This window comes from Drosophila biarmipes, chromosome 3R (assembly GCF_025231255.1).
Source record: "Drosophila biarmipes strain raj3 chromosome 3R, RU_DBia_V1.1, whole genome shotgun sequence".
Lineage (NCBI taxonomy): Eukaryota > Metazoa > Arthropoda > Insecta > Diptera > Drosophilidae > Drosophila > Drosophila biarmipes.
Genome location: NC_066616.1, coordinates 17,151,450 through 17,173,614, shown reverse-complemented (window position 1 = coordinate 17,173,614; position 22,165 = coordinate 17,151,450). Strand labels below are relative to the sequence as shown.

The 22,165-nt window shown below is 41.3% G+C and overlaps 4 protein-coding genes across 4 annotated transcripts; all 4 read left to right on the top strand.

Moving 5' to 3' along the window:
- Nucleotides 1-588: 588 nt before the first annotated feature.
- Nucleotides 589-5,694, top strand: LOC108032185 (sialin). Its single transcript, XM_017106040.3, has 6 exons — nucleotides 589-771; nucleotides 2,600-2,681; nucleotides 3,442-3,745; nucleotides 4,170-4,710; nucleotides 4,833-5,109; nucleotides 5,181-5,694. Exons 2-6 carry the CDS (start codon nucleotides 2,623-2,625, stop codon nucleotides 5,506-5,508), a joined length of 1,509 nt encoding a protein of 502 aa, XP_016961529.1. The 5' UTR covers nucleotides 589-771; nucleotides 2,600-2,622; the 3' UTR covers nucleotides 5,509-5,694.
- Nucleotides 5,695-6,698: 1,004 nt separating this feature from the next.
- On the top strand, nucleotides 6,699-7,122 carry LOC108031269 (metallothionein-2). Its single transcript, XM_017104509.3, has 2 exons — nucleotides 6,699-6,850; nucleotides 6,914-7,122. Exons 1-2 carry the CDS (start codon nucleotides 6,826-6,828, stop codon nucleotides 7,018-7,020), a joined length of 132 nt encoding a protein of 43 aa, XP_016959998.1. The 5' UTR covers nucleotides 6,699-6,825; the 3' UTR covers nucleotides 7,021-7,122.
- A 1,038-nt stretch (nucleotides 7,123-8,160) lies between these two features.
- On the top strand, nucleotides 8,161-8,779 carry LOC108031190 (uncharacterized). Its single transcript, XM_017104411.3, has 3 exons — nucleotides 8,161-8,327; nucleotides 8,384-8,589; nucleotides 8,645-8,779. The coding sequence occupies exons 1-3, from the start codon at nucleotides 8,249-8,251 to the stop codon at nucleotides 8,681-8,683; spliced, it is 324 nt and encodes a 107-aa protein (XP_016959900.2). The 5' UTR covers nucleotides 8,161-8,248; the 3' UTR covers nucleotides 8,684-8,779.
- Nucleotides 8,780-8,918: 139 nt separating this feature from the next.
- On the top strand, nucleotides 8,919-10,213 carry LOC122817738 (mitochondrial dicarboxylate carrier). Its single transcript, XM_044094710.2, has 2 exons — nucleotides 8,919-9,346; nucleotides 9,624-10,213. Exons 1-2 carry the CDS (start codon nucleotides 8,919-8,921, stop codon nucleotides 10,111-10,113), a joined length of 918 nt encoding a protein of 305 aa, XP_043950645.1. The 3' UTR covers nucleotides 10,114-10,213.
- The last annotated feature ends 11,952 nt before the right edge of the window (nucleotides 10,214-22,165 follow it).

Genomic DNA, 22,165 nt, shown 5'->3' with positions numbered 1-22,165 from the left:
TAAAATTCGTATATTTTAATTTGCAATTCGTAATTGTATTTGGTTTATCAAGACACAAAATCTTAAAATATCTATAATGTCTTAAATCCTGTGCTATAATAAAAGCTCTAGAAAGCGGTACCAAGCACGCCCAGCTCATTTCCAGTACTTTCTTCATTAACCTCCATTAAAGTACGCTTTCTAGATCTCGAATATCACGCATACCCTTTGTGCTAAAAGTAGCTTCCGAAATTAGCTGCAAATCTCGCAAATTCAATTAAGCCAGCAGAAACGCTGGATGCGTAAAGCCCGCTGGACGCTGAAATTGCCGAAACAATTTATCTTTACAAGCGCCACATATTCCGCCTAATCAAACGATAAGCTTTATGCCGATTATTATCAGTGCTGGCGTTTTAATCACGCCAAGGTTCCTGCCTCTTTCTCCCGATTTAGTTCTGGCTTTATTACCTGGCAGCACCAGTGCCAGTGCCCGGTCTCAATTGAAGTTAACTGAGCGGGATGGAAATCCCAGCTCCCGCTCCCGAAAAGAGCACAGCTGATGCGATCGAGCTGGCGCCGCTGCCGAGTTGAGCTGCTGGATCGAAAGCGACTGGATACTTCAGTCCGCTGCCAGCCATCGGCGACTTCACACCTGCCTGCCCGCCCACCTGCCCGAGGCCCCCAGCTGCGGCAAGCAGTGCTGTCGAAAGATTGGATCGATCGAGGCCAGAGAGCAAGCAGTTCTGGATTCCAGTTTCCAAGAGGCGCGCTTTTCAGTTTCAACTTTCATCGGTGCGTTTTGACTTAAACTCTCGTCTTTCGCCTCGCCAAAAGTTTTGGCCGCAGTTTGCAAAGTATCTTCGGTTTTTACAAAGTGTTTTCGTGCATACATGTGTGCTGGTGCTTATTGAACCATCTGTTTGCTCAACTGTCTTTGATGAAGTTTTAATTAAAGACGTGTTGCCGCTTTTTGCCTGGCATGCAGCTGCTGCAAGCCCGATTCTTGTAAACCGCAAGTGTTGTTTGATAACATCATAGTTCATGTGTTTTTATTAGACTTATCAAGCCAGGCTTTTTCAGTTAGGAATAATTTATTAATTTGTCAAATGACAAAGAAACAGTTGTGAAAAAACAACTATTTCTTTTAAATCAAAAAAAGTGGAATTTGTACTGCATTTATTATCAATTTACTTATTTTATTTAATGTCAATTGCAAGTATTTGTTTTAAAAAACCTCATCTGTTTTCACTGGACTTGTGTATATGAGATTTTAAATTACTGTTTGATTATCACGTGTTATGTTTTTCATTACTTCTTCTGATTATCCACTTTTTAAAGATAAAAGGTAAATATTTTTTTTCGGGCTGCTACTTATCAGGGGCCACGGGTTTCTTATGGAGCTGTCGAAAGGTTTGCCCCAGGCCATTCCATCAGCCAAGGCAGGAATTTATGACATCCAAAATGGCACTCCATAAAACAAAAATCTCAGCAGGTTCTCTTGTTATTCTGCGTCCGAAAAATGAAATTTGCAGTCGCCGAAGATAACCATGTGGCAATAAACGGCCAAGACCCAGCTATATATATCATTTTATAGTCACTAATCTGGCATCATAAACAAAAGTTTAAAGTAGAGCCGTAGGAAATAAGTCCATTAAATATCAATTAGGTTTTCAACCCGAGCAACGGATTGTTTTATGGTACACCTTGTGGAAATATTTGATAGCATGGAAAACTTTTGGGGATCACTTTCCATTGGTTTACGGCAGGTGATTGCACGGTAGTTGTCGTAAACGTATAATGATAAGCGGCTTGTAAGGAGATATCTCTGAGAGTAGAGGTACTGGTGCACCTGACAGGGAAAAAAGCGTAAGATCAAATTACGAAGAATATATATATATATAGATACTATATCTTTTGATGATAGTCTTATGTAGAAACGTAGAAACGGGTACTTTCCCTGATTGCAGATAGACCGGTTCTCAACACGTGCGTGCTGTGCAATTGCTTCAATTTGGAATGACATTCAAAGGCAGCGCGTGTTGGCATTGCCGAAAATTCGTGCAATTTGCAAATCAAACCGAATCAACTCGGCCAGACTTGGCTCACTTGCGCCACAATTATTAGATTATGGCATCCAGCGTGAGGATGAGGCTCTGTGCGGGATTTCGCGTGCCACAATTGGCGAACCATTCGCTTAATAGGCTAAATGGATAATTGAGTTAAGATGCGTTCCCGCGGCGGATGCCCGGCTCACAGTTCTATTCCCATCTCGAAACTCGCATCTTTGTCGTATTATGTTTCCGCATTAGAGGGCCACAAATTGCTTAGCAAAATGTTTGCTCTCCGTTCAGTGTCAATGGCGATTGCACGCCCGGCACGCAACCGATCCCCGCCTATAAATACATTTAAGTAGTTTGGGGCGCTACTCGAGATCTAACAAATCGCGGAATTATAACACGCTTTTGTTTGCGTCAGGGGAGGCATCATCATCAGCGGCTTCGCTGCACTTGTGTGCTTGGGTCAATCAGCGTAAATTCGAGTTTAATGAATCGCCAGCACGCACACGAGTTGCCAGGCCCCACAACTGCCGTATTGTATAAACAAATTAAATGTATTTCAGGCTCACGTTGATCGGCTGGCACCATGACCGACTTGGAGTCCCCGAAGAACGGCAAGCACCTGGAGCAGGTGCACCACAACAAGTGAGTACCGCCCGCAGGCCAATCTACTTCTTTCTAATTGGTTCCGCATAACTCAGGAGGCCAAGAATTCCAATGTTTGTAATGCAAAAGAACGACAAGCTGTAGCTCTTTTTAGGCATCTGTTTTGTTAGGCTATAAAAATATTTTTAAATATTTTTTTTATTTTTTTTTAAACTTGTTTATTGAAGATAGATAGAAAAGCAAACAGAATATGAAAATAATATAATATTATATCACTTTTTACCACTTATTTTTAACTGTGTTTAGACTTTAAAAACTTTTTAAACACATTCTTAGAATAATAATTTAAATAATTTTTTTCATTTTAATATAATTTTTTTTTAGTAAAACATTTTAAACGGAATTATTATGGTTCCTATATAAAATTCATACTAAATCTTCACCATTTTTATTTCATATAAATTATTTTCTTTTCTGATTTATTATATTAACGATAACAAACAACCCTGCAAAACAACACAGTATAAATATATAAAGCCGTTGAAATAAATAGACTCCTCGGTGCCCCGAGGCGATATGGGTTGAACAAACCAGTCGATAACACAACTGGAAAACTGGTTCGGGAGCTAGATGCAAAAAAGGTGTAAAAAAACAGACTAAGCTAACCGAAACCATAGAAACCAGCAGCAATTGCTGGCTAACCGAAAGGGAAAGTAACCCTGCCGGCTCCGCATTTGCATGGCTCTCACCTCTGACGAAGAACTCTACTGACCTAACAAATTTTTGATTAACCTTTCAGCAATGAAATCACGGAGAGTGAACCACTCACCTGGCGATTCTGGCGAAAGCAGCGCTACATTGTGGTGCTCCTGGCCTTCTTTGGATTCTTCAATGTCTACTCCCTGCGGGTGAACCTCTCGGTGGCCATTGTGGCCATGACGGAGAACCGAACGGTAGTCGATGGGGATGGCAATGTCTCCTACGAGCAGGACTTCCCCTGGGACTCCAAGCAGAAGGGCCTGATCCTCAGCTCCTTCTTCTACGGCTACATCCTCACTCAGTTCCTCGGCGGCTACATTGGCACCAAGATCGGTGGCAACATTGTAAGTTTATTGTGATATATATAAAACTTAATAAGTAAGTAATCAAGTTATTAGGTCTACTTATTCTTATTAAAAAATGGGTTTGCATTGTGCTAATGGGTCAATTATAAGATTTAGTAGTTAAATAACATTTTATTGTCAAAAAAGTGAATAACTTCGTAAACAATAGTTAATAAATTAAATGCTTAATTATGCCAGCAAAGCAAGTACAAAATTGATTTAGTTTTGCTGCTGTGAACTTATTTAAGTTCTCAACAAAAAACCTATGGTACAAATAAAATGTAAGAGCGTTTAAAATATTGTAAAAGAGTACCAAAATGAGAAAATTTTATTATTTTATTTAGTATGTATTTGTAAAATTTATTTTTTTTTGTGATGAAAACACTTATATTTTATTATATTACATTTTCTATATAAATCCTAGGTATTCGGCACTGGAATTGGTACCACTGCCATTCTGACCCTTGTCACTCCGTTGGCGGCCTCGCACAGTTTGGAGATGTTCCTCTTCATCCGCATCATCGAGGGCTTCTTCGAGGGCGTCACCTTCCCCGGCATCCATGCGGTGTGGGCTCGCTGGTCTCCGCCTCTGGAGCGATCCCGAATGGCCTCCATAGCCTTTGCGGGCAACTATGCGGGCACAGTGGTGGCGATGCCGTGCTCCGGCTATCTGGCCACCAAATACGGTTGGCAGAGCGTCTTCTACGTGTTCGGCACCATCGGCGTAATCTGGTACATCACCTGGCTCGTGTTCGTCAGGGCCGGACCCGAGCTGGATCGCTTCTGCTCGAAGGAGGAGTGCGATTACATACAGAAGACCATTGGCTACGTGGGAACCAAGCACATCAAGCACCCCTGGAAAGCCATCTTCACGTCCATGCCCTTCTACGCCATCATGGCCTCGCACTTCTCGGAGAACTGGGGCTTCTACACGCTGCTCACCCAGCTGCCCAGCTTCCTTAGAGGTGAGCGTCTATGGGATTAAAGTACCCTCAAATGTTTTTTAAATTTAGAAGCGATAAATATTTAATTAAAATATTAAAAAATATTTTTTTTAAATATAAAACATTTACTTTTTACATTCCAGATACGCTCAACTTCGACCTGGGCAAAACGGGCATCCTGTCGGCCGTGCCCTACCTGGCCATGGGCACCCTGCTGGCCGTGTCCGGCTATCTGGCCGATTGGCTGCAGGTGAAGGGCATCTGGACAACCACCCAGGTGAGGAGGAACTTCAACTGCGGAGCCTTCCTGGCCCAGACGGTGTTCATGATGCTGACGGCCTATCTGCTGGATCCCACGTGGTCGGTGGTGAGTCTGACCATTGCCGTGGGACTGGGAGCCTTCGCCTGGTCTGGATTTGCGTGAGTTTTGTTTGCTTGGACTGGGGAAATCTCTACGAGATGTGGTATTCATTCGGTTGTCTCATTCACAGGGTTAATCACCTGGACATTGCGCCCCAGCATGCTAGTGTGTTGATGGGCATTGGCAACACTTTCGCCACCATTCCCGGCATCGTGAGTCCTCTCCTCACCGGCTATGTGGTAACCAACCAGACGAGTGACGAGTGGCGCATCGTGTTCTTCATTTCGGCGGGCATTTACCTGATCGGCTGCGTCATCTACTGGTTCTACTGCTCCGGCGAGCTGCAGGAGTGGGCCAAAACGCCCGAGCAGAAGGCCCAGGAGGCCGAGGAGAAGGCCCAGCTGCAGTTGACCCAAACTGCTGGGTTTGTCAACGCGGGCGCCGAGTTGAAGGACTGAGTTTTCAGGTCCGGCGTGGTCATCACATCATGAATTTGTGCTCTAGTATTTGTCGTTGTTACGTTTTTGTGATGCTAGCGATATGCGCACCATTGTGTCTTTATTTATGTATGTTAATCCATTTAGTCTTTCCCGACACTCGCTGCGAGTGTCTTTGCGAATAAACAAGGCATTTTATTACAAGTATCTTTGGAAATTTGTATGTCTGATCTAGAAAGTGTGCTAAGTGATGGGATGAGTAAGTATCTGGACGAGGGTGCTATCGTTCAGTCCAAAAGTATGCTATATAAATTTACACATCCGCTGTTAACGTAATGTTAACTCTTAACAGAGTTACCAAACATCCAACTCTCTTTTTTGTTATTTCGTCGTAGAGTATCTCAAATCCTTAAAATTAATTATAAAACCATGTTTTAAAGTAACATAATCTATTACGAAAAAATAAATTCTACTTTGATATAGGTATTTGAAATATTTTATAAGACTTGATCTACATATCACATTATTTTGAAATACTTGGGTGTTTTTTACCCCTAAATTTTTTCCATTTTGTTTATGATTTCTTCTTGAATATTTGAAAAAATTCTGATTTTCTCTTTAATTATGTTTGTGCTTTTATGATTTATAAGCTGAATACATAAATTTGGTAAAATTAGCCGAAAAACTATATTGCTTAGTGAACCACACTTGCAGCTCGTTAAATTCCCGCTGAGTTTTCACCCGGTTGGCCTAATTTATAGCGCGTTTTGTTTCGCGGCTAATTTTTAGTCGCATTTTTAGCTGTTAAATATTTATGACTTCTTTTATGGGGCTCTCATTTCACGCAGCCATTTTTGGGAAAGAGTTTAAGAGTTAAGCGTTGGCTAAATTAAGTGCTGAAATTTGGTTTATTATAAGAAGTATTGTATTTCTCTTCCAGCTCGTTGGTTAAGCATGCCATTCGGTGGTGTGCTTATGGGCTGACTCACGAGTCATGATACGTATACGCACTGTTTCCAGCTGATAAGCTGAAGGGGAGGTCGTGTGCAGCCAGTTGGCGAGTAATCGCGTGCGCAAAAAGAATTGCTCAGCCTATCGTCTGATAAATTGCGAGTCACTCGCCCCCAGGGCTTGCACACGACCTGATAAGGCGGGTCAAACAAACAAATTGGTTCTGGATTTGTGCAATTTTGCACCCGTTCGCAGGCGAGCAAATCCAAATGGGTATAAAAAGAGGGGGAGTTGCTGGATTGGGTCATCAGTTGAATAGCCAACAAGCAAGCAAGTGAACTTCAGACTTCCCCGGCCAAGTAAAAGTCAGAGATACATCCGTACAAAATGGTTTGCAAGGGTTGTGGAACTAGTAAGTGATACGAGGCAGCAGCAAGCCGAGTAATTGACAAGCTTTCTCCATTTCTCCCAACAGACTGCCAGTGTTCGGGCCAGAAGTGCGGGGACAACTGCGCCTGCAACAAGGACTGCCAGTGCGTCTGCAAGAGCGGGCCCAAGGACCAGTGCTGCAGTAACAAATGAAGGCAGCCAACTAACTGTGTATAACTTCTAAACTAAGGCTCAACTCCCCACCGGGTTGGCCAGAAAACCAATAAAGTTTATGAAGATTTTGGGCATTTAAAAGTTTCCATAGTTAATTTTCCACTCGTTGGGCTATCGCTGGCTATTTGACAAATCCGATAATTATATTTATGGCATTTTCCGCCTAAAACCAATTAAGGTGAAATAATAAACGTGAGCTGGCATTTCAGTTAAGCAAACCGCAAAATAGAATTACATGAAAAATAAACAAGATCCAACGCAATGCGACAATTTGGCTGGGATTGCAAATATTTGTGTGCGCTCGGTGACATCTGCACCACCGGAATTAAAATCCAATCCATCAGCGGTGATTTGGATGGCTAGCGAATTGAAAGTCCGCTGAATTGTTGCCTAAACGAGACATAAACAGAAATAACATTCAATTTGCCATCGGCCATCGAACTGAAACCAAATTATTTAGCCGCTTCTACAAATCTGAGACCAGACTGTGCATTTTGTTTGCAGAAAATACAACCCATTTGTCTAGCATAGAATGTATTTGGCTTTTGAGGCAATATCCCGAAAATGTGTTTCTGCCAGTTTTATTGCATTCCTAAAAACATTTAGCCCCCTCCTGTGGCTGCTCACTTCTCCAACTTTAATGGTCCAACTTTAATGGTCTGCCAACTGAAATGATGTGTTTCCGTATCGGCTAAATAATAACTTTCCGGACCAGGTCTATTTATATTTAAAGAGCGGTCGAGCCGTCCATTCGAGTGGCCATAGCCCAGAGGCCTGAGCTTCCAGCTGTCAAAACCAAATGACCAATTAAAATACAGGCACTTGTGGACAATTTCAAGCGTCCGTTTCCGGTGCTTGAGCTGTCAAAATATTTATGAAGCAACAATGGTTCAGATCCATTAGCATAATCAGAGGTGCGTGATTGAGGCGTTTCTCCGAGCCTTTTGTTGCGTGCCACGCTCGTTTTGTTTCATTTCGCCTTGTTCTTGTGGCCGGAAATGAGTCTCAGACCTCGGCTAATCAGGTGTGAATAATGTGACAAGAAAACGCTCTCAAACCTGGACTAGCTAAATGTATACTGTTTACTTTATAGGTCATAAGATGTAATATAATACATTTAATTTAGTGTACAATGTAGTAAGATGTTTTATGTTAATTTGAGCTGAAGTTGCCTTGCCTAGAGTGTCATATACAAAAATTTATTTAAATGGATCTAAAGATGGATGAAAAAATTACAATGGAACTGGGGATCATTGAGAATGGGCTATCAGAGTCAACAGATCAAGGTAAGTAGAAAGCCATCCTAATAACATATTGCCTCAATTTACCCTACTTTTTCTAGATGATATTTCCAATAACAAGAACGATCCCAGGAGAACCCTTAGACTTATAATCATGGTGATAATAATAAATGTTTGCTTAATTGCTGGGACCATTCCCATCTTGCTGTATATGAATACGCTTACCAAAGTGCTGAGAGAACGATTCTTGGACTTTTTACTGGTTGGTGGAGGCCTCATTTCAATTCCGATGTTATACAGAATGGGAGTAAGTATTATCAAATATTATTGAATCCCTAACTATGGAGGAATGATATTTTCAGGATCTCTCGAAGGGTCGACCTAATTTCTACTACATTTAATCCAAAAGTGATGCAATACCCCTGGGCTCCAAATTCTAAAATACTTTGAGTTTATGTTCAGATTTCCCTTAAGATTAAATTTCCTTATTAATCATACTCTCTCTGCCTTTAAACTCACTACTTATAGTTTATACTCCTCAATTTCTCTTAACATATACACGCAACATACAAGGAGATATCGTGATTTATAACTAAACAAAATTTAGTGTAACAAGTAAGCTTATAAACCAGCAACATGTCGCTCAGGAGAGGTGGACTGATGTCCTACAACCAGAAGCGCATTGCGCGCTGGTACTTTGGGGGCGTGGCCAGCTCTATAGCCGCCCTGGTGACCCATCCGATTGATCTGATGAAGGTGCTCATGCAGACCCAGGCGGAGAAGTTGTCTATGGTGCGGACCACTCAAAAGATAGTCCGGGAGCAGGGCGTTCTGGCCTTGTACAATGGCATCTCGGCGTCGATGCTGCGCCAATACACCTACACGCTATCTCGTTTTGGGATTTATACAGTGGGCTCTGGCATGATGGACACCAGCACCATGGGCCAAAAAACGCTACTGGCGGCGGTGGCCGGCGGAATTGGTGGCTATGTGGGTGCTCCAGCGGATCTGATCAACGTCCGCCTGCAGAACGATGTCAAGATGCCGAAGGAAAAGAGACGCAAGTAAGATTTTTCGCTATTATATTATCAGATCTAGTAACATAAAAGTATTTTAATATAATATAAATATATAAAAAATTAAATAGATTAGTGAATTTTATATAATTGACTTGTATAAAATAGTAAATTAAGTAAAGTTATTAATGGGTTCCAAACGTATAGCGTTTGTAAAACACTTTAAAATTTTTTTTTTTAAACTATAACATGTTTGTAGAAGACATTATAAAATTCTTAAATTTAATTTTGATTATTGATTAATAAATGTAATCCTTTATAACAGCTACAAACATGCTATCGATGGTCTGGTTCGCATAACCCGCGAAGAAGGTTGGCGCAGTCTTTTTAATGGCTCCTCGATGACCGCTCTGCGGGGAATGCTGATGACCGTGGGTCAGATCGCCTTCTACGAGCAGAGCAAGTCCTATCTGGTTCACCTGGGAATGCCGGAGAATATGGGCACGTACATCACGGCATCTATCATCTCGGCCACTGTGGCTACCTCCCTGACGCAGCCGATCGATGTGGTCAAGACCCGGCGGATGAACGCTCCTCCTGGTGAATATTCCGGGCTGGCGGATGTGTTTATTAAAACCTCTAAAGAGGGTCCACTGGCCTTCTTCAAGGGCTATACGCCCTCCTTAATGCGTCTAATGCCGCACACCGTATTACTTTTCCTGGGCCTCGAGTTTCTGAGGACCCATTTCGGCTATCTACCCGAACCAAAGCAGGTTGGACCCTATTATCGCTATGACGATGTGGATGATGATTAATCTGTTTTTAATTTGTTCCAAATTATCTGTCCTATTTTATGAGTCCAGTTAGTGTATTGCATGTCTGAAAATAAAATTAGATTGGTTATATTGAAAGAGATTATGGTCAGAAGAAAATTCCTTTTGGCAAAGGTACAAGATTATAGTAATTCTCAAAATTAAACCATTTTAAGATGTTTGTTAAACTGGTATGTTTAGAATAACAATTACACATATTTAAAAATCTCACCGATTGCTTTCTGCGACGATTGAGAACTAATCAGATTATGTCGTGCTTAAAATCTTCTGGGATTTCATGATTAAATATAATGGAATGCTTTTTGTTTGCCAACGAAATTAAATCTCGAATTTGCAATTTGCATTTTCTTTTGGGTGAACTTTTTTTGCCCAGCTTTTTATTTCGCTTTCACGATTCAGTTCTTTTTATTTTGGCATGGCCCCGTTTTGTTTGGGCTGGCACACTGAATGAATGCTTTATGAGGTGAGCTACTCCATTACCCAGATGAATGCTTTAATGGCCTTTAAAGCTAATGAAGCTGCCGTGCGGCAGTGGAACTGGGCGAGCATTTCGGCAAGGAAGTCATAATGCGAGCGCACAGGGCGGATGTCGTGTAATCGCATTAAAGCCATTAACAGGCTACACGAGAAATGGGGAAATAGAAGCGAGAGTGAGTGGCGAAAGTGAAAGGAGTGGAGGGGTAAGCCAGAAGGAAAGCCCAGCCCGTGTAGAGACACGTGGTGTTGACACGGGAAAACAATCATGCGCCCCGTGTGTCGGACACACGACACAGGACTCAAGGTGAGTGCCATTCCGGCTTCCATCTATGCCATCGCCCATGCAATATTGATGCCGGCCAACGAGCTTTCAATGTCCTAAACACTGTTAAAGTTCTGACCAAAAAAGTGAGCTAACTTTTCATCTCTTTTTCAGCCATCCGAGCCCGAGGCCTTTGCCTCACCAAAGTTAATTACATTTCGGAAACATTTAAAATTCACCGCGTCCCCAAGCTTCTCAGAACTCAACTTGCTCATGTGAGTGGCTGCGGAAATTATAATAAATAATAATTATGACAAAGAATTTAATTTCACCGGGCAATACACAGGCGGTATGTTCAATATCCTCATGTGTGTGCGCACATTAAAGCGGCGAGTTGATGGCGAAATTGAATTTAATCGGAAACACTCGGGTTGCACAACGATTGCGGTGCGATTCCCCCTGTAAAAATATTCCCTGTGTAAAATAAAAGATTTTATGGCACGCTTTTCGGTAGTTGATAAACATTTAAACGGTGTCTGTGGTGGATTAATTGCTTTGAAAGATGAAACGGTTAAAAAATCAATTGTCATCAACACTCGTGGTTATTTCGTGCGATGCAAAAAAGAAAGGAAATTAATTGTTATTTTATTGCACATTGAAATGTTTGAATAAATACATTCAATGAATATGTGGGCATAAATACGGAGTTTAACTTTTGTTCGAACAAAATTCTCTTTAAAGTTGTACCAAAAATTCAGTTCTCTAAAAAGGCCTAATTAAAAACTAATTGAATTCCCTAAAAAATACCTTTAAAATGAGTTAATCAACATTAAACAGGCTTTCTTGGTTGTTTAATTATTTGCCTGGAAGATAAAATTATGTTTTAAGACAGCTGTTGTTAGGTTAACCGCCTTCTCGCAGTTCTGAGCGAAGTACCACCCTCAAACTTTATGTCGCCGATTTGATGCCCAACCGAAGTACATAATAAAAGTGCCATTTGGCTGCGCAAAATTTATGCAAATTTCGCATGTGCGGAAAAAGCGGGTGGAACAAGAGTCAAAACAGCGGCAATAACGACCGCAACGACAAATGCATAAATCAGTTTTAATGCAAATTTCGTTACATTCCATGTTGTCGTCTCAATAAGCAGCCATTAATATGCTGCGCCTGCTGCATAAATTGTGTGATTTTTGCGGTTTTGCTTAATTGTACGCATTGTCGCAAGGACTACGGCCAATCCTGGTCCTGGTCCTGCGCAATTATTCATGCGATGGTCAAGGACAACAGCTACCAGTTGCCGCACATTTGCGGTCTGCATTTTGCGTAGCAGTTTGCCATGAAATTACTTCAGTGCAGTCAAAGAAAAGCCAAGTTTAGCCTTGATATAAATTGGAAAATAAATATTGACGGGCTCCATATATAAAAAACATGTTTTATACAGATGTTTTGGTAAGTTACTTTAAAAGAAAAGGCAATGGCAACATTAAAGGAGAGCTAAGATCGATTAAATGTCAAAGTCGAAATATATTATTCTTATCTTGCGAGACTACTTTCGTCTTGAAGACAAAATCAAGAACACTTTTGCCTTGATTTCCAGAAAGGTTATTCCCAAAAAAGTTAGAGCACGAATTCTCGAATTGAGATCATTTGCTTTTGGCCTGGTTTTCGTTTTAAATTTGTCTGGATTTGGTAAAAAAAAGTTTGTATATGGCAAAAAATATTAAATATTTTCCTTCTTGATAGGCCTTATTTAATAAAGAATTTAAACACCGATTTCTATATTTTTCCGAGTGCATTTATGACGGAACCCAGTCGCAGCAAGGCGTTCGCAGTTGTCGGCCATTTAAATGCAGGCCAATAAATTCAGGCGCAATTTGAAGTGGCGCTTTGTCTGGCCGTTCAGGCCGGCATTATCCGCTTTATGCACGGAAGTCCATTTATATTGCCAGCCGGCGACGGGCGAGACACAAATGAAGTGGAGTTCCCGGCACGGAACACGCAGAGGAGCCTTTAAATACCTTCGTGGCCGGCTCCATTTCCCCAGATGCCAGAATGCAATAAACTTCTAAATCAGTCGATTAAGCTGCGAACTGCAAATGCCCCTAAGAGCACGCGGATACGTATGTGCGTGCACAGAAAGTTTCTGAAAAATGTCGAGCAATTAAAATAAGTAGCGTGAATCTCCAAGGGAGTGGGTTGCCATTGGAAGTTGGAACTTGGTTTTGCTTCTGTTTGGTTTTCTCTGTTATCTTTCGTGTGGATTTGGCTGTCAGCAGAGTGCGCAGCTAACCAGGGGGTTAAATTAAGTGGGGGTGGTAAGGGGGCCAGCAGTGGATTAAAAAGCGTATTCTGGACCATTTAATTACGCTTTAATTTAATTTCAGGGAAAATAACTTTGATCGAGCTTGAAAGTGCTCAGGGGAATTTGCAGGTAATTTAAAAAACTAACTTGTAAAAAATCTCACAATACTATACTGCATATTAACCAGAAAAAATGAAGGCATAGAAAGGCTTATCACTATTATGTTGCCAGAAGTTTAGGCAAAATGATTTTATATGTTTTTTTTTAGTGTTTTTCTTAGTATATATGTCACTTTGTCTCCGATTTCTGCGCTATAAATTTACATTTAAACGCATTTATTTCTTTAAAATATTTCGTGAATTGTTAGGTATTTTACAAATAGATTATGGGCTCAACTTCTTTTGTATACCTTTTAAAATATCTTCGTTTGCTATCAATTGATTTCACAAAATATATATTCGGTCAATTATCTTTAAAACCAAATCCATGAATTTGTGAAATTGAACTGCAAATCCTTTAGATTCAGTGTTAGTTCGTGGCATCAATTGCCAGCATTTCTGTGAAATGCTCTTTGCATCCCTTGAAGTCATTTTACGAAATAGCTGAAACGCAGGTTCACAGATTCGAAACACATTGGCTGTTATTTGGCATCTGTCTGCCGGAGATTTGTTGGCCATTTGAATGCTCGCCACATACACGGGGGCAGGAAGCATAACAGTTAATCTTTATAATTAGATCTCATCGTATCTATCTTTGGGGGGCGAAAAGGCGAAAGTAGTGCACAATGGCGAAAACCACTTCCACAGCCATTTGCCCCGTCACGGGGTCATGCTGTCTGGTTACACGTACTCCGAGCCACTCCGGAGGATATGGCCATAACGGGCCCCGAACCCGGAGGCACGGCCAGGAACCCAGCGAGAGCCGAACCGCGAATCGCGAAACTTGGCTCATTAAAGATTAAGACGCCTTAACACAAATGGTGTGGGGGGCTAGCAATTTAAGAGCCATCAGCATAAATATTTATGCAAATTGGGATTACAAGTATTTTGTTGGGCCGCCCGGTGGAAACTTTCGGCTCTGCAACTGCGATGGCTTCTTCTAATACCCGAAATTGAAATTTAATTAGAATTAAAGCCCTGAGTTTCGCCGCTGCGATTGCCCAAAGTTGTGCTTAAAGCATTGCCGGTTTGGGAAAAACAGTGACCTTGCTAATTTTCCTTTTTCGGCTGCACTTGCACTGCTGCATCTTTGAGTTTTCCCTCTCGCTTTCGATTTTCCCGCTGGCTGATTTCGCTGCAGCTGCTCTTTGTTTCGACATGGTAGTTTGCATTCCCCGCACTCAAGGCCATCGCCGCCTCGGCGAATCAGAGAAAAAAAATACGAAAACTCTGGTCAAACAAATGCATGCGGTATAATTTATGCTGCCACGGAGCGCAACCAACTTCCAGCTCATAAAATGCCGAGGTAAGTTGAGTTGAACGGCCAAGGCTGCCAGGATTTAGATAAATGAAATGCATAAAGATCCCGCTGCCGGCAACTGACGAGGTCAACTGCCATGCAGTCCATTCCATTTCCAACTGGATGGCCATAAAAGGTCGCAGATTTCAGCGCTCCGTGGCACACACAAAAATATCAATTTGAAGTGCATGGCCACCGTTGAAATTTCAGCATTTTATTCGTTATTTGTGCTGTAAAAATATTAAAACTAGTCAAATATGAATGCGGCTGAATTTTTAATTAAATTCAAATGATTTTGTGATATTTTATACAGAAGTTCAGGCGAAATATAATAGAACTTATTGTTTAAATTTAAATGGTAAAAAAGTTCACTTATCCACCAGAAACTACCATATGTTCATAAGTAAAGGACAATTTGAATATCCTTCTTATGCTAAAGAGTAGCAGAGTAATGGATAAATAATCTTATGTTTTTTTCTGATGCTTAACTCATTTTCCTTCACAATATTTACCAAGATAGCTCCAATTTGAATTATTTTTCTGTGCTGTTATGCTTTCCATCAGCGGATTAGCCCGCTTATCGCTTTTCGCTCCAAGCTGAGCTCATCAATATGCATTGAATTTGAATTGAGTGGGAAAACTTGTTGGGTGCTTTGATGTCAGTCAAATGCTTATTGGCAACATTGTATCCTAATGCAATTAGCCGCATTTATGCGCAATTTCGGTTGGCCCACTGCCCCGCACCCTTCGTCGTAGACATGGCAATTTCCCAGCTGCTTGTTTGTTGAAATTTCATTACTTTGTGTAAACAAAGTGCACGTGCTGGATGGCTTTCCTCCTTCGGCCTCCCAGTCCTGCAGCATGCTCTCCTCAGGAGCGGCGCATGCGCGGATAAACGCGAAAGAGTTTCCCTGGCAAACAGCATGAGATGTGGCATTAAATCATGCTACGCTTTCCTGTGCTTCATTCAATTATCAAAAATAATTTAAAATAATTTTATGTGCCGCACACACACACACAGACAGGGACTCCTAGACAATCGCAGAGATAGACTCACTTACTTTTCCCGCCTGGTCACGTCGTAATCAGCAAAAGGTTTCGCCTAGTTGCGGCTGTAAACTCGGCTACGTGACTCAAATGGCCGATGAGCCAGAAAGCGTTCGCATAAATACAAAAATTCCTAATTTATGTAGTTTACGTTTTGGATTTATGGCGTCTACTATTCGGCTGTTGTATATCATTTATCTGTGGCGGGAAGCAGCAAAGTAGCAGAATAGCAAGCTCGAAATGGATACGGATGGCCTTTTAAGCGTTTAAGCATTTTACGCTCCACACGGCGTATGAGCAACGTGCTTAAAGCCTTTGCGACCCACATGGCGTATGAGCAATGTGCTTGAGCAGCACATTTAATGCGTGTGCCAATTTAGCGGCCTGAAGAGCCACTTCACTCGAGTGCAACTGCTTGACTTTTGGAGAGTGCGGCTCTTGGCCAGAAAGAAGAAAAAAACGAAAAGCGAAGGAATCACCCAACTGCAGGCTCTTCATCAGCTAATTAAGCAAATTACCACGGCTAATGGAACAGGAATACTATAAGATGGAGCTGGAGGCCTTGACACGTTTAGGCACTGGGACTAGGGACTGGAATCGATCTTTGGGGAGCCCTAAAGCGACGACATGTCGAGGCGTGTTCTCGTGTTCCCCCCAAAGAAAGCACTGGAGTCACACCTTCTTTTTCGGGGGCCCCGCATGAACAATCTCATAATCAGCATAATTTTCCTGTAAATACAAGAAGTCAGAGGCACTTGACTCGCCTGGCTGACTGAGCTTCCTGGCCAGAGGCAAGGCAACCAGCAGCAAGATCTTGGCCCAGATTATGTGCACTGAGATAATTATCTGGCCACTTGCCGCCCATCCCGGCGATGCCAATTCCAATTCCATTTCCACTCTCGACGCTTTATGCCCCTCGTCGCCGGCTGTTGGCAAGTTGGGCCCTGGAGACCAGTTGGCCAAGAATAATGTTGGCCGTGTTATTATCTTTTGGCCAGCCGGCCGGCGTGGGCGTGGCCAGCGAGTGTCATAAATAAAATGGCAACTATATGCCGCAGCCCGGATTGCCTCCTTTTCCCCCCCACTTAAGCACCATTATTAGGCAAATATATGTAAGGATATGGTGGCTTATTTAGCTTGGACCGCCCGTTGACCAGTTTGCTGGCCTGCTAGTTTTATTGCCGCTGCTGAAATTTGATTTCGTTTGCACTAATTGCTGGCAGTGTAGAAATATGGCCGGCCATTAATCACAGATACAACTCCTGACATGCCAGCGCCAACAAAAGGCAAACAGAGTGTGCTCGAGTGTAAGTCGATTGCCGCAGGGCGGTGGATTTTATTGGCTGTACTCCGTGTAAACAATTATAGTTACCCACAATAATATTTGCCCGCCTCGAGGCTGTTTAATCAACGGTGTGAGGTACGTGTGTGGCGGGGCGAAACTGCCACGGAGGCACATATTAAATATCAGATCACTTACCAATTTCCTGTCTATATGCATAACGCCGCGTCACCCTCATTTGGCTTCTCTCAGACAAATGAATCGCAGGAATGTCAAAAAATTCATTAGCTCAAGGATGCATAATAAATGGGTTTTCCTGTTTACCGCTCGTGCGAGTTAATGGCTAAGCAGAGCTTTTATTTGCACACTAAAAAGTCAAGCATAGCCAGGGGAAATAGGAAAGCTATTTTCATGGGCTCACTATATTTAGAAAAAAGAAAAAGCCTCGGTCGTACACTCTTTATGAACGTTGTCACTATTAAAGTAGAATTTCCAGGAACTTATTCATGAACAAACGATCTATCAAAGTAGGGTACTCTTATATTTTGAAAATCATATATTTCTGTTTTTATATATCACCCCTGAAGGGCCACTTGAAAAGTTGTATATTTTTAGTGATTGTATCATATGTATAAAGTACGAACAGGTTCCTTAATTTATACAATTAACCTTTTGAGGCATTTAAATGCTTTATTCATATGGTAATACAACACAAATCATATAACTTAAGCGACCGCCTTGTGTTCCTCTTCACACGCGCTCGACTTAATGTGGACTCATAAATTGTCCATAAAGCAACTGACTCGAAATCCTGGGACCAAAACATTCAGGCGAACTTACATTATTCTTTATTGTTGGTGGCGATAGTACAAGTCATGGGGCCAAACGTTTTCATGCTCGAAGTTTCCCAGCCGCGCTCGTGGATTCCGGGAACTGTTTGTCATGCCAGAGTCAATTTACTCCATTCAAAGACACTTTATTGGTAACTCGACAAATGCAAACGGCGCGAAAGGATGTGCATGTCCTGCGGGCAAGGGAGAGTTAAAAGTTTGCATGTCATTCGAGCCGCACTTCATTTCATCGCCCGGCAGCCGTGCTTTTCCTTTTTCCCCTCCCTTTTTTTGGCCATTTTTCCCCTTTTGTGGGCCACCAAGGTGTGAAACAATGTGTCAGGCTGTCGGGCAAAGGCGGAAAAGGAGAAAATTATTTGCACTCTCAGGACTCAGAACTCAGGACTCGGTTTCTGCTGCTGCTATTTTCGGGGGTCTGAGCAATTTTAATGCACTACCTTTTTGGTTACAGATTTGTTTTGCTTATCCCAGAATGTAATGTTCTTTACAACATGTTGAAAAGTTTCAGCCGAGAGTGTGTGCTCCTCCACTATTTTGAGTGCGTGTGTGGCTGTGTTATGAGCTAATGCACCAAGGAATTCGCTCAGCTACATTTTCATATGCTCAATTATTTAATACACCAGGCGAGCAACAGCTTCACTTGCAGCTCCGGTGCTCTCAACTTTATCTGCTCCTGTTTATTCGAGGGAAACAAAGTTAAATTGTTTGCTCTTGAATGGCTTTAATGTGGAGCCACGTGGTGGTAAGGTGGGTGGTGGGTGGCCTATGGTGGAGTACTAGCAATTATAATGCTGGCTGTATCGCCTTTGAACAGCTCGTTGTCTGTCATAGACACGCCATCGATTGCAGCCGTTCTGCCTGGGCCAACTTTCTGCCCCATTTACTTCCTATTGCCTCTAAGCACTCAGAAAATAATTATATAAAACAAACATGTAAGACCATAACAAATACAATTGTGAACTAAAGTTATTACAATTTAGAAACTAACGAAAGGAAATCAATTCTTATCAACATGTATATTTTTAACATTTTAACATGATATCATAACAGCTATATAAGACGTTATATATTTGAAGGGTGTACTAAACATAAAAACAATAAAATGTATTACAAAAGATGAAAATACTTCTTAAAATATGACACTTTTTCTACTAATTTATAAAGTATTAAATAATAAAATATTCGTCAAACAAACTCATACGAATATCTTTTATTTATAATATTTAAGAATCGCTTTTTATACAATCAATATATTTACAAAGTTCTTTTTGTTTTAAAGAGCAGTTTAAGGCAGTTTAAGGAAATAAGCTTTGAAAGTGATTAATTACTAAAATGAAGAATCATAAAAAAATGATAAAGTACATGAATACGTATATTTAGTGATTAGTTGCTGTACAATCGCAACTTACCAAGCTCCCAATTTAAAAATCATTTTAAGAAGCCTTTAATTTACATTTTCTTAACGATTTAAAAGTCAGAGTCCCTATTTGTTTAGTGTAACCCAGGCAGCCACAAAGAAACGCTGGCCAGAAGAACAGCGGCAACAACAAAGAATAAAGGCCGACAGCTGCAGAGCTTAAGTAACATAAGGTGCCTCATTGCCTCATAGTTTGCTTTATTTATGGCCCGCTCCGGCTTGCTTATTGCTGGTCCGCCAGGCGGCATGGAAGTGGCTTTTAAAGCCAGCTCCTCCACTGCCCATTGTTTGCCTGAATTATTGATTTTCATTAGTGACTTTCCCGTCTTCGATTACGGCGACAGTTTCGGTTTGTCTTGTTGGTGCCCTCATGGCCACCTCTTGGCCACCCGAAAAGCCCAACCCACTGTTGAATTGTGTATTTGATTTCCTTTGAAATCACTGCTCAATGGCTTCGCCAGTTGGACCGCCCCATGAGCCGTGGTGCTGATTTAATTACGGCCGCCACCGCCGCCGCCACAATTGAAATGTTCGGCAGGCTTTAACCTGGCCAAAAGCAGCCAGTCGGCGAGTCTTGAGACAGCCCAGACCGGCAACTGGGAATTTTTTAATTTAATTAAAATGTCGACGGTGACGGTGAGCGGCAAACGGAGAACGGTGAACGGTAGACGACTCCTCGTCTACCATGCTGTCCCAGCGGCCACAATGCAATTGTAAGGTTTCCATTTTAATTAAAGTTTTTACGCGCATTTCACTTACTCGAAATCGCAGCGACGACAGAGCCACAAACAGCGCCCAACATCCGCCGCCGACTGGCAGCCAAAAGTGGCAAATTTCATATTCCGTTAGAGCCCTGGCAACCTGGATTGTGGATCCGGATAGAGTCGGAGTAAGCCAGGAGGGAAAAACGCAGGGGGGACTATTTAAATAGGAAAAGCGTACAAACAGGGGACTTCTGATGCTCCACTCAGAGAAATTAATATTATTAATGTTTATAATTTATAGCTTCTGTTACAGAATCCCGGTTTTGTAGTTGAATACCTCTATGATTTTGTAGCCAGTTTTTTTTCGTGATTCCCAGGGCCTTCAGAATTGAAACCCCTTAAAACCGCACTTCTATATTCCATAACTTATGTTATTGTACTCCGATTTTGAAGGTTGGTACCTTTTTGTTTTGTTTGTTTGTTTGTGACGGAATTCTCTTGTGATATGCATTTAAATTTTTAACTTTAGAGAGGGTCAAAATTTTAACCCGTTTTCATGTCAGATTTTTTGGTGATTCCCAGGGACTCCAGAATTAAAGCCCCCAAAAACCGCACTTCTAGATTCCATAACTTAAGTTATTGGACTCCGATCTTGAAGGTTGAGACCTCTATGAGTTTGTGGCGGAATTCTCTTGTGATCTGCATTTAAATTTTTAACTTTAGGGAGGGTCAAAATTTTAACCCATTTTCATGTCAGATTTTTTTCCATAACTTATGTTATTGGACTAAGATTTTAAAGGTTGAGACCTCTATGAGTTTGTGACGGAATTCTCTTGTGATCTGCATTTAAATTTTTAACTTTAGAGAGGGTCAAAATTTTAACCCATTTTCATATCAGATTTTTTGGTGATTCCCAGGGACTCCAGAATTAAAACCCCCAAAAACCGCACTTCTAGATTCCATAACTTATGTTATTGGACTAAGATTTTGAAGGTTGAGACCTCTATGAGTTTGTGACGGAATTCTCTTGTGATCTGCATTTAAATTTGTAACTTTGGGGAGGGTCAAAATTTTAACCCATTTTCATGTCAGATTTTTTCGTAATTCCCAGGGCCTTCAGAATTCAAACCCCCAAAAAACCGCACTTCTAGATTCCATAACTTAAGTTATTGGACTCCGATTTTGAAGGTTGATACCTCTATGAGTTTGTGGCCGAATTCTCTTGTGATCTGCATTGAAATTTGTAACTTTTGGGAGGGTCAAAATGTTAACCCATTTTCATGTCAGATTTTTTCGTAATTCTCAGGGACTTCAGAATTGAAACCCCCAAAACCGCACTTCTACATTCCGTAACTTAAGTTATTGTACTCCGATTTTGAAGGTTGATACCTCTATGAGTTTGTGGCGGAACTCTCTTGTGATCTGCATTTAAATTTGTAGGGAGGGTCAAATTTAAACCCATTTTCATGTCAAATTTTTTGGTAATTCCCAGGGACTTCAGAATTGAAACCTCCAAAACCGCACTTCTACATTCCGTAACTTAAGTTATTGTACTCCGATTTTGAAGGTTGATACCTCTATGAGTTTGTGGCGGAACTCTCTTGTGATCTGCATTTAAATTTGTAACTTTTGGGAGGGTCAAAATTTTAACCCATTTTCATGTCAAATTTTTTGGTAATTCCCAGGGACTTCAGAATTGAAACCCCTTAAAACCGCACTTCTATATTCCATAACTTATGTTATTGTACTCCGATTTTGAAGGTTGATACCTCTATGAGTTTGTGGCGGAATTCTCTTGTGATCTGCATTTAAATTTTTAACTTTAGGGAGGGTCAAAATTTTAACCCATTTTCATGTCAGATTTTTTGGTGATTCCCAGGACCTTCAGAAGTAAAACCCCCAAAAACCGCACTTGTAGATTCCATAACTTAAGTTATTGGACTCCGATTCTGAAGGTTGATACCTCTATGAGTTTGTGGCGGAACTCTCTTGTGATCTGCATTTAAATTTGTTACTTTAGGGAGGGTCAAAGTTTTAACCCATTTCATGTCAGATTTTTTCGTAATTCCCAGGGCCTTCAGAATTGAAACCCCCAAAATCGCACTTCTAGATTCCATAACTTAAGTTATTGGACTCCGATTTTGAAGGTTGATACCTCTATGAGTTTGTGGTTAAATGTTGTGTAATTTTCTTTAAAGTTTTTGCGTGAACGACTGCCAATTTTGAACCCTCCA

Coding starts and splice junctions, on each gene's coding strand:
- LOC108032185 (XM_017106040.3), top strand. CDS start 2,623: ATGACCGACTTGGAGTCCCCGAAGAACGGCAAGCACCTGGAGCAGGTG. Junction 3,746..4,169: donor CCAAGATCGGTGGCAACATT/GTAAGTTTATTG, acceptor TATAAATCCTAG/GTATTCGGCACTGGAATTGG. Junction 4,711..4,832: donor GCTGCCCAGCTTCCTTAGAG/GTGAGCGTCTAT, acceptor TTTACATTCCAG/ATACGCTCAACTTCGACCTG.
- LOC108031269 (XM_017104509.3), top strand. CDS start 6,826: ATGGTTTGCAAGGGTTGTGGAACTA. Junction 6,851..6,913: donor TTGCAAGGGTTGTGGAACTA/GTAAGTGATACG, acceptor TTCTCCCAACAG/ACTGCCAGTGTTCGGGCCAG.
- LOC108031190 (XM_017104411.3), top strand. CDS start 8,249: ATGGATCTAAAGATGGATGAAAAAATTACAATGGAACTGGGGATCATT. Junction 8,328..8,383: donor ATCAGAGTCAACAGATCAAG/GTAAGTAGAAAG, acceptor TACTTTTTCTAG/ATGATATTTCCAATAACAAG. Junction 8,590..8,644: donor CGATGTTATACAGAATGGGA/GTAAGTATTATC, acceptor TGATATTTTCAG/GATCTCTCGAAGGGTCGACC.
- LOC122817738 (XM_044094710.2), top strand. CDS start 8,919: ATGTCGCTCAGGAGAGGTGGACTGATGTCCTACAACCAGAAGCGCATT. Junction 9,347..9,623: donor CCGAAGGAAAAGAGACGCAA/GTAAGATTTTTC, acceptor CCTTTATAACAG/CTACAAACATGCTATCGATG.